This window comes from Panthera tigris, chromosome E1, assembly GCF_018350195.1.
Source record: "Panthera tigris isolate Pti1 chromosome E1, P.tigris_Pti1_mat1.1, whole genome shotgun sequence".
In the NCBI taxonomy this organism is placed as follows: Eukaryota; Metazoa; Chordata; class Mammalia; order Carnivora; family Felidae; genus Panthera; species Panthera tigris.
The window spans coordinates 60,168,059-60,178,727 of NC_056673.1; the positions used below are offsets into that span (position 1 = coordinate 60,168,059).

General features: G+C 62.5%; 1 protein-coding gene across 7 annotated transcripts; it reads right to left on the minus strand.

Moving 5' to 3' along the window:
* Positions 1 to 1,372: 1,372 nt before the first annotated feature.
* On the minus strand, positions 1,373 to 6,306 carry MAFG (MAF bZIP transcription factor G). Of its 7 annotated transcripts, none has more exons than XM_042967331.1 (3): positions 6,243 to 6,306; positions 2,085 to 2,147; positions 1,373 to 1,988 (listed from the first exon to the last, which is right to left on the minus strand). In XM_042967331.1, exons 2-3 carry the CDS (start codon positions 2,118 to 2,120, stop codon positions 1,536 to 1,538), a joined length of 489 nt encoding a protein of 162 aa, XP_042823265.1. In that variant the 5' UTR covers positions 2,121 to 2,147; positions 6,243 to 6,306; the 3' UTR covers positions 1,373 to 1,535. The 7 variants fall into 7 exon arrangements, with proteins under 7 accessions (XP_042823265.1, XP_042823269.1, XP_042823266.1 ...); XM_042967335.1 differs by lacking the exon at positions 6,243 to 6,306 and adding an exon at positions 5,860 to 5,892; XM_042967332.1 differs by lacking the exon at positions 6,243 to 6,306 and adding an exon at positions 5,503 to 5,653.
* Positions 6,307 to 10,669: the final 4,363 nt, after the last annotated feature.

Consider the following 10,669-nt stretch of genomic DNA (forward strand, 5'->3'; position numbering starts at 1 on the left):
TGGGATGGCCCCCAGTTTTACCTACCCGGCCATTGGATCAGTCCAAGCCTAGGACAGACATGCGAAGCCAAGGCTGTGCAGGGGTGGGAGCGGCAGAGCCCCCAATCTGCTCCTCTGGGGTCCCGGATCAGGCACCGAGGCAGAGGCGGGGGGGGGGGGGGGGGGCTGGGCTGCTGGGGAGATTCCCGCGTTCTGCCGGAGCGGGAGTCGCCCAGCGCCCCAGTCCGGGCCGGCAAGCTGGCAGAAGCAAACACACAACCAAATCCAAAAAACAAACACAGGAATAACAGACACAAGAAGTGACACCCACAGGTCAAAGGTCACCAGAAGCACCAGCACGTGACGCTGCACAAGACCTCACCAGGCACGGACGACACCACGGCACCGGCAAGAGACGGAAGCAGGAAGGGCAAAGGAGTAAGTCACTTTCGGTACAATTGCAAGAGAGATAGCAAAGAGGGCGCCAGGATGCGCCTTGTGGTCGCCCACAGCTTGGCTTTTCTTTTTTTTTTTTTTTTTTTGTCTTTTTTAAAACTAAGTTTTATAAATAACGTCTGATAACTCTGTGTATATAAAAACTAAACTCCAACAGCCACAAAGACTTGTCCATAAGTTTACAAGAAAGGGATTTTTTTTGTTTGTTTTTTTTTTCTTTTGTTAAACTAGCAAAGTTTCTATTATACTTTCTTCCCTTTTCCATATATATGGTCAAATGTTCTTGCTTGTTTTTTTTTTTTAAAAAGACAGTTTTATAAATACTCTGCAGCTCTTTTTTTTCTTTAGCTTTTAAACATATAATTTAATAACTTCGTAAAAGGAACTCCTCTCTTTTAAATAAAGGGCCACGTAACCACACAGATAGGTCATGTAAACAGTGACACGGGACCCGTCGCAGGACACTGGACACACCCTTCACGAATGTTCACAACCAGTGATTTGGTCTTGTTCAGTGCAATGCGTCAGGCTTGAGCGCCGTGGGCCCTGGCCCAAAGCCACATAACGCCCCGTCCCTCCCAGCGGCCGTAGCGCCCAGGCTGGTGGCCCGCCCATCCAGGCCCATCCAGGGCCCCCAAGGACACCCTACTCTCAGGAGCAGAGCCCATCTATGCCTGCTGGCCACGCTGAGAGTGAATCACAGCCCCCTGCCAGGCAGCAGCTGTTGGGGCCTGTGGGCCACCCGGGAGCAGACAGCAGCCCTCCCTACTCAGAACCGCGAGCCCCAGAGAGCTCATCCGATCTTTCTCTGTTGCCACAGGGCCAACTCTGGACTCCAAGCCTGCACGGCCTTGGTACAAAGGGGGCCGAGGCAACCCCACGTCACCGCCGAACTGACCAATCCCAACGTACAAAACACACGATGACAACGACGAGATCAAAGGGGCTCAGCCCGGCGCCCCGGGGTGCAGGTTGTGCTTTGCAGGGAAGGGAGGAGGCAGGAGAGGAAGAGGAGGAGAGGAGGAAGAAGGGGACAGGGCTGCCAAACTCGCCATGCGCCTAACGGCCCCTTGCAGACCCGCCCGGGCAAGCGCGCGTCCCTACGATCGGGCGTCCGTCTTGGACTTTACTATCGTGATGACGCTGGTGGCAGCCACCTTGCCAGGGACGAGGGGCCCCAAGCCGGCCGCGAGGGGGCCCCGGGCCGGCGCCACGGGACTGCGGGCCACCGTCCTGGCGAAGTTCTGCAGGGCCTCGTACTTGGAGCGCAGCGCGTCGAGCTCCAGCTTCATGCTGGCGTTCTCCGAGGCCAGCTTCTCCACCTCCTGCTGCAGCTCCGCCTTCTGCTTCTCCAGCTCCTCCTTCTGGGTCACCCGCTTCACGCGGCAGCTGGCGGCGTAGCCGCGGTTCTTGAGCGTGCGCCGGCGCTGCTTCAGCTGGATGATCTCCTCCTTGGACAGGCCCCGCAGGTGCTGGTTCAGCTCCCGCACCGACATGGTCACCAGCTCCTCATCAGTCAGGCTGGTGCCATTCTCACCTGGCTCCCGCTTCACCTGGGGGCAGGGCAGTGCACGGGGTCAAGGCTGAGCGGGGGACCGCCCACCCTGGAGGCACCCCCGCCTCAAGACTCCATCCACCCCGCTGCTCACCTTCAAGGCCTTGTTTCCTTTATTGGGGGTCGTCATAACCCGGGGGCACAGCACGCAGGCACTCTGCGAAACAGGGAGCAGAGGTCAGGACCCTGGAGAACACCCCGCTTTCCCTCCCCAGTCCATACAGAGCCTGGGGGAGAGGCCCAGCCGCCCCCGCCCCCAGCCTCGCCTCTCAGCTGACCGTCCCCAATACCCCGAGGACCACCCGCCACCCCTTAGCTAGGCTGTTCCCCGTCCCCCTTGTCCCTAGAGAACCCAGCAGGTCTGAGGCGGGAAAGGGGAACCGAGGCGCTGTTAGAAAGGCAGAGACCAGGAAAAGGGGCTTGGGAAGAGTTGAGACGCATGCAGGAGGGGCCAGCCTAGAAGGAAGCCGGGAGCTTTAAAAATAACCCCAGTGTGCGCCCCAGAGCACGGCTGTTCCTGCCCAGTCACGCTGACTCAGCACATTGCTCCCGCTCCCGCTCCCTCACCGGCCTGGCCTGGCACTCCCCAAGGCTGCCAGCCAGCCAACACAGCCCCAGGGGACCCGGAGCCTGAGCAGAGCACCGCTGGGCCAGGAAGGCCAGCCTGGCCAACGGCAGGTAGGGCTGGGGCCGGCGACCCCGCACACGTGTACTCCAGGGTCCTACCTGCTGCAGCCACCTCCCCTCAGCTGGCCCTGCCCCCACGAAGGCTTAGGAGCCAGTGGGGACTCAGGCCAAGAGGAAAATGCAGGAGAGCCCTGAATCTCCCACAGACTTTTCACTCTGAACAGCTCAACTCTTTCCAGCACTGGTGGGAGCCCCCCACCCCTCCAGGTGGCAGGCACTCCAGCGCGGGCTGCACACAGCCCACCTCCGCTGCCGATGAAGCAACCTTCCTGTGGCCTCAGATTGCAGCATCTTGCACCCCTGCCCCACCCCATCCTCGCTGTTTCATAAGAGTGCCCGGTTAGCCACGCAGGGGCCTGCTCAGCCCCTTCCAGCCCCCCACCTGAGGTCACTGCCCACAGTGCAGGGGACAAAAACAAGAGGGGTGGGGGGCTGGACCGAAGGCCCCCACCCCCGCCCGGCACCCACGCAGTTGCCCCTCCCACACTCTGCCCTCACTTTCTGCTTCCTGAAGCCCTGCCAAGGACATTTCTGTGCACCTAATCCTGGCAATTCTGGCTCAGCCACCCCCCACCCACCCACCCCTAGCCCCCTGCTCTCCAGGTTAGACGCAGAAAAAGACGTCAGACGCGGCTGGAGGACCAAGCCAGACTGCAGTTTCCCTGCTGCAGGAGAGGTCTCTTACCCCACTGGGGAGATAAAGCATGGGCTGGGAGGGGGGTGGAGGTGCAGTTGGCTCCAGGGGGAGCCCCCGCCTCACCCAGCCTTGCCCCAGGCGGTGCCTCATCACAGCCAGGGCATCCGGGCTCTCAGACAGGCCCTGAGGCTGGCATCTCCCGGATGTTCCAGAGCAGAGGATGGAAAAGATAGGAACTGGAGGTCAGAAGAGCCCCAGGGCCCCAACCCACCCTGGAAGCCAAGCCCTCATGGCAGAGCTAGAGGGGCGCCCCCAGTCTTGAGTCTGAATCAGGGTGCAAGGACACCGCCCTGGGTCCAACCACTGTCAGCCCGAAGGAAAAGGGCTGCCACCAGCTTTTCCCACTCGCCGTGCTCCCTCCCCTCCAAATGCTGAGCACGACGGTGACTTCCTGAAGAGATCACACAGAAAAGTGCCGAGCGTGGCGGCTGGGAGCTGAAATGTGCCTCCTCGACAGATTTCGCCCTCCGCAGAAGGCCTGAACTCAGCACAAGCACAGCCGCTCGCCTCCCAGTCAAAGGTGCGTGTGCGTGTGCGTGCTGTGGGGGAGGGGCAGGCCTCTGCAAAGCCGGGGCCTCAGCCCCCTGGCCCGGCCTCTGTCCACCGGGGGACACACACAGATGTGACAGAGACAGCCTTTGGACATAGATGGCTAGGGATAGCTCAGGCCACCTCTAGAAGCCAGACGGGGAGTATCCCAGAGACGGGACTGAGGAGAAGCTTCCTCTCCTCCCCATCAAGGGCCGGTCCAGAGCTGGGGCCTGGTCATCCTTCCCAACTCAACTCACCCAGAGGCCGGGCCACCCTGGGGAGAGGGCACGGGCAGTCCCCAGGGCCTGAAACCACCAAGGTACCCTGCACCACCCACTCAGGCTGAGAGCCGGTTGGGATGGAAAAACAGGTTCCGAGAGTTCCGTCCCCTTTATCTGGGCCCGAACTCTAGGATGTGGACACTCGGCAGGAGGCCGAGACAGCCTCCTGCTCCTTTTGGTGGCCTGCAAACTCTAGCGTCCAAATGTCCCCAACAGGCGTGGCCCCAACCTAGCCTAGCCTTACTCCCGCCCTGCCCTTCAGAACCACCTTCTCCAAAATCTCTCAGCCACTGAAAGCGATTCTGAAAAAAGTTTCAAACTTCATTTCCACCTAAGCATAAATAATGACAAGACTTACAGAAATACCCCTTCAGGAATCTGCATTTTCCTAAGGTAGGAAGAAATTCCAGCCAAAAGATGAGCTGAAGTGTTACACAAAGCTGCCTCTGTGTGTGTGTGTGTGTGTGTGTGTGTGTGTGTGTGTGTGTTGGGGGCAGGGGGTGTCCCTGAAAACAAGCCACAAGGCGGCCCGACCTAGCCATGAACCCCTAGGTTCAGCTCTGATCTAGACAAAACAGCCCCCGTCCTGGAGGCCAGGAAGCACCCATACATTCAGGAAAGGTGGCCCAGGCCACACCACCCTCAGGCTGCCCCCCCCCCCCCCAAGAGGCCCAACATCCATCAGGGCCACAATCTTTACTAACACCTGCTCGACACTGAGCCCCAATCTCAAGTAGGACAATTTTGGGGTGACTGGAAACCGCATTCTTCCACTCCATGACTTCCACACCAGCCCGCCTGCTGTGCCCCAAAGGCTAGGCACCCTCAAAGCCACCACCACCTGCAGCTTTGACCCAAACCCCAAAGCCAGGCTGTGCAAAGGGGCAGGGCCTGCTCACCAGACACCTCACTCCCCAGATGTCAAAGTCCTGCCGCTTCCTCTCATTGGCAGTTTCCTGGTACAGCTGCACCTGCTTGTCCCTGCCCTGTCCACTGCCCTCCAGGACTTGAGTAAAGGCACCCCTCTTTCTCCCACTGACTCCCTCTCTGGCCAGGGTGTATTCCTCTCTTTCTTCCCCGCCCAGGGGCTGCCCAGCCTAGCCAACCAGACCAGTCACAGGGAAAGCCTGCTTCCCAGCCTGGCAAGCACGGCCCCCCTAAGCTCCTCCCCTCCTCTCACTCAGAGAACTATTTCCCAGTTTGGGGAACTGTCCCAGACGCTGGTCAGGGACCAGCTGCCTGAGAAGAGAATGCCTGGGAGGGGAGGGGAAGGGCAGGCCAGGGGCTTCACATTCTGCCGGGGGAAGAAAACCTACCCCGAGGCCCCCCCACTGTCTTCTCACCCACCCCTCCTTCAACTCGCACGCCGGCCCAAACTTGAACCGGTGCCCCAGTCCCTGGGCCTGAGCCCTTCCCCGGTTTCCCTCCTGCGCCTATCTCCCGGCCCCTTAGACCCCAGGCCCCTTGCTCAAATCCCCCCCAGACATCAGAATGAGCATCGAGTGACCTCATGCTGATGACTCAGCAAGTCTCCCTCTGGGCTCTGGCACGCGTGTGACGGAGCGAAGCCACCGCGAGCAGGGTCTTCCCGGCCCCGCCACGTGCCGCCCCCTACCCCCCACCCGCCCCGGCCCGCCGAGGACCCCCGCGCCCGGGCGGGCGGACACAGACACCTGATGAATCAGCAGCGAGAACCGGGGCCCAGAGGCTCTTCCGCGGAGCCCTAGGCGCCCCGCTCGACCCCACCCTTTCCTCCCGCCACCGCGGCCGCCCCTCCCACCGGGACGCCCCGGGCTCCGCCGAGCGAGCCCCGCGTACGCCCCGCCCCGCCCTCCTCCGGCCCCCGCGGCCCACCCCCAGGAGCCCCAGCGCGAGGGCCGGGAGCTGCTTCTGAGCCGCGGGGAAATCGAGGCACGGGCCCCCAGCAGGGCGCGGGGCAAACCCGAAGCCGGGAGCGCGCGGCCCGCGCCGCCCCCGGCCCTCCAGGAGGAGCCGCGGCCCCGCCCGCCCCCACCCCGGGCCCGGAGCCCCCCGCCCGGCCCGCCGCCGCACTCACCCACCACACTGCGGGCCCGGGCGGGCCGAGGCCGGGGCGGGCGGGGCGGGGGGCGCTCCGAGGCCGCGCGGGGGCTCCGGGCCCGGGGTGGGGGCTCGCCGCCTGCGCGGGCCGGGCCGAGCGCGCTGGGAAGGCCGGGCCGGATCAGTCTCGGGATCCGCCGCCGCCGCCGCCGCCGCTCCACAGACGTCACATGATGTTTGGTCACGTGGGCTCCATTCATGAAGCGGCGACGCGGCCGGCCGGGGCTTAAAGGGGAAGGAGCGGTGGCGGCGGCGGCGGCGGCGGCGGCGGCGGCGGCGGCGGCGGCCGCCGCGGCGGGACGCGCCTGCACTGCGCCTGCGCGCCCGGAGCTGTCGCCCCGGCGATGCCGCCGCCGTCCTGCCCCGGCGGGGTCTCGCGGGACTGGCCCCGGGCGCGCGCACCTCTGCGGGCCAGGCTCCGGCCTTCGAGTGGGGAGCCTCGTGGGACTGTCCCGCCGCCTTCCTGGCCCGGGGGACCCGTGCGGACCTGCGGTCCCGGGGCATCGCCAGGAGGGTCCTCGCGGGGCTTCCCAGGCTGCCTGGCGGGCACTTGCAGGCATGACCTCCGCCCTGCCAGGTAGCCGCGGCCTGGTTCACGGAGGACCCGACAGTCTTGTCCAGGAGGCAAACTGAGGCGTGTTCAAGGCCGCCTCCAAGATCCTGCGGGGAGGGTGGTCTGGCTTCACCCAACGCCCGAGACCCCACACCGGGCGAGGGGCAGTCAGGCAGCCCAGGAGTGGGTGCGCCGTAAACAAGTGTGGAGTAGTGGTGCACCAACTGCTCCTTTCCCGTTCCATCCACATCTGCCTGGAGCTCAGCTCACAGGAGTCCGTGGCTGCGCCTGCCTTTTCTCTAAGGACTTCTCGCTGCTGTTCAAAATTCCCAGAGAACGGGGCAACCCAGGGCAAGAGGGGAAATCGGAGGGATCCTTTCCATTTCCACTTCCAAGTTCTGGATTTCCTTTCTCGTGTGTAGTCAGGAAGGGTGACTCACCCTGCCAGGCGGGTCAGTGGGACTCAGCCGGCAGAGGGAGGAGTGAGGGACAGGTGGCCGGGGCTTCACAGGAACTCAGTGCCACTGACATGAAGGCCACTGGAGGAGGCCCCCAAAGCTGGGGGCAGAAGGGCACCACAGTACCCGCTGCCTGCCTCCAGTAACCTCTCTGAATCCCACAGTGCCTTGTCACCAGCGTTGCAGGTTTGGGCGTGGTTGTCTTAATCCAAGCTGCTCTTTAAGGGCAGGGCGTGACATTGTACTGAGCTCTGCTGGAATCTCACATACTCCGGGGCCTTGAGATTGTATTTTTAATCTTTACACCCATCGTGGAGCTCGAACTCACAACCCCAAGATTGCATGCTGTACTGACTGAGCGAGCCAGGTGCCCCAACGGTGTGACTTAAAGTCAACCCAATCTACAGGACAACAAAGGCCCCTGAGGATAAGAATGCAGTCCTGTGGGCTCCAGCTCCTCCAGCCTCCTCACCACCGGATGTCAGCCCCGTTCTCCTGGTCCCACTTGGCAGGGATGTGGGGTCTGAGCTACTGTTGGACCTTAAGAGCCAGTCCACGAAGCAGGGCCCTGGCAGGCCACATGGGGTTGACTTGGTGCCACCCAGCTCACGCCAGAACCACGATGCCATCAGGAAACACCGGTGATTGGCCTGGGGCTGGGGGTCACCATGGGTGGAAGCTCGCTGGCTAATCCCCACTCGTCTTCCCACACCCCTGACTCCCCAGTCCTCATGGGAGGGAGTCTGGCTGCCATTGACATGTGGGAGGTGACTGAGAGGCTGATTTATCAGTCATTCTCGTTCTGCTCCTTCTCACCAAGTGAGCAAGGAGTCCCCTCCTCCTCCTCCCCACTGGGAACACACCCAGCCACCTCTTCTGTCTTGGAAGAGGGACAAGCAGGCATGGGGATGCACCCACCCAGGGCCATCAGAGAGGTCGGGAAGCGAATCGGGGCCCAACTCACCTGGAGGCCAGTGACAGTGTGGATGTCAGGGATGCTTCCCACAGAGATGACCCTGGGCCCTGAGGTCAGCCCTCTGGCCATGGGATGGGGGTCAGCTCTACGGCCCTGGGAGGTCAATGCTCTGGGAGACAACCCGGACTCTTTGCTGCCCCCCTCCCAGACTCTTCAGGAATATGGGAGAGTATGTGGAAAAGTGTCCCGACCACCTGCAGAATAACCGATAGGGGGTTTGTTTGCATGTCTGGGAAAGGCCACCGAGGGAGAGGAGGTGCCCTGTTGAAACAATCAAGATAGCCAAGCCCCCGGCACCTGTACTAGGGTCCAGCTAAAGGCCCCAAGAGAGTGCGTGCTTGCTCTCCCACCTGTCAGAAGTCTGGCTGACTGCCACCCACGGTGCAGGACATTTGTCCCCCGGGGAATAGCACTACAGCCTTGCCGGGGAGTGATACTGCAAAGGGACAGGCCCAGGTTTCAGCGTCCCTGCTGGTCCAGGCAGCACCACCTTGACCAGCTTCCAGATCGGCCGCTAGGGGGCAGACGCTTAGACCTGGCTTTCTGGTCTGGCCTGGCCCTCTCTGGGCCTTAGTACATTGCTTCCTGCTGCAGCTGAATGCTGGCACCACCCCCACCCCCACCCCACCCCCCATGTCCTCCAGCCCCACAGCCCCCCTCCAGGTTGAACCCTCCGTGGGCAGATCTTAGACCCCACTGGCTTCTTCTGGAGTTCAGCAGGCCCCAACCTGACACTTCGAGGAGGCCCCGGGCATATAGGATGTGGCTGGTGTCCAAACCCAGACTGACCGGCCCTGCTCCCACTGGTGTCCAGGTAGGGAGATGGGCCCTCACCAGGGCCCTCCTAGGATGGACGTCTCCCTTCTCTGCCTGGCCAAGGGCTGCTGACCTGTTTGTTCTGGAGCCTGAGCCCAGTTGGACAGGGGTTAGCCTGGTACAGGAAAGGACGGGCAGAGAGGAGCAGGGCAAAGGCCCCATCCGGGCAGGCAGGAGCCCAGGGCAGAGTTGCAGTTAGGAAACTGAGGCAGAAGCTGGGTCAAGCAGAGGGAGGTGGCTCTGCCACCAGGGTTCACCTGGCCCATTGGGCAAAGGACAGTAAATTCATTCCAGCCTCTGCCCCATCTGGGGAGGCCCAGGGCGTGGTGGGTGTCAGAGCTAGCAGTGACGGGGGCCAGGAAGGTACGCCAGACTGACCTTCACCCACTGAGACCCCTGTCAAGGCTCCTGCTTGGACTCATTGCAGGACCGCAATGCTTCCCACCTGGCACTTGTGGGCCCCTGGCCCTTGAAGCCCGTCCGCCTCCCTGACCTGCTCTGATCGCATGTACAACACGTCCCCGCTCCCCTCCACAGTGTGCTCCCCCTTACAACGCCTTCCCCGGACACCTGTCCCCACAGGACCCTCGGGGGCCTCACCCGCCTCCGCAGCCTTCCTGCCCAGGCCACTCCCCTCCCTCAGGCTCATTTGCCTTTCCTGCTTCCCCACCTGTGGAACTTTGGCTTGATGGAGAACCACAGATGGAAGGCTCACGAGTCCTGCCTGCTGGAACCCAGCACATTCTTCGTGGGTCAGAGTAAAGCCTCCCTGCAAAGCTCATCTGGACCCCTGTGCCTCCTCCTAGGCCGTGATGTGCCTCTTCCCCTCTTCAGACTCACCAGCTCACTTTCCTCAGACCCACAGCACGGGGGGGGGGGGGGGGGGCCGGGGGGGGCAGCACTGCCCCTCGTCGTATTGGCCGGTGTCTAACACACAGCAGACGCCCAGTGAGACTGGTCTTGACTTGAAGGGATTAGCTGGGGACCAGCTTTGGTCCTGGGCAGGCCTGTGGCACCACCTCTTCTGAGAACATCTTTTTCCCAGGGGGAGGGTGACAAGGTGCTGTCAGGGAAGGGGTGATTCTGGGCACTCACTGCCCACCCCTGCACACTCAGGGCCTATGATGGGGCTCACACCTTAGGAGGGACCCACAGACATTCCAGGCCCAGATGTATATACATCTACTAGTCCTATTTCTCTGGAGAGCCCGACGTACCTCCGCAGGGGGCTCCTTCCTCACCCGCCCCTGCCAGCGTGGGTTGAGACATGTGCCCCTGCTACACCGGGGGATGTGGAGGGTGCAGAGGCCGGCGCCCCTCCCAGAGCAGGGCCCGCCAAGCCCAGCCTTCGGTGCCGGCCTCTGGCCACAACACTTGCGATGGGGGCCCAAAGCAGTACACTCTTCCCCAGAAGCTCCCTCCACCACCGCTGACTGGGAGACCCAGCCCCCCACCCCCCGCCCGAGCCAGAATGCCGTGCAAAAATAGGGCTCCAGGACCTGTGGGCTGCTGATGGCCTCGAAGATTACACCCAACAAGGACCCTCTAGGGCAGCTGGGGCCTTCCCTCCACACGTGGTGACAGAGGTAGAATCAAGGCAC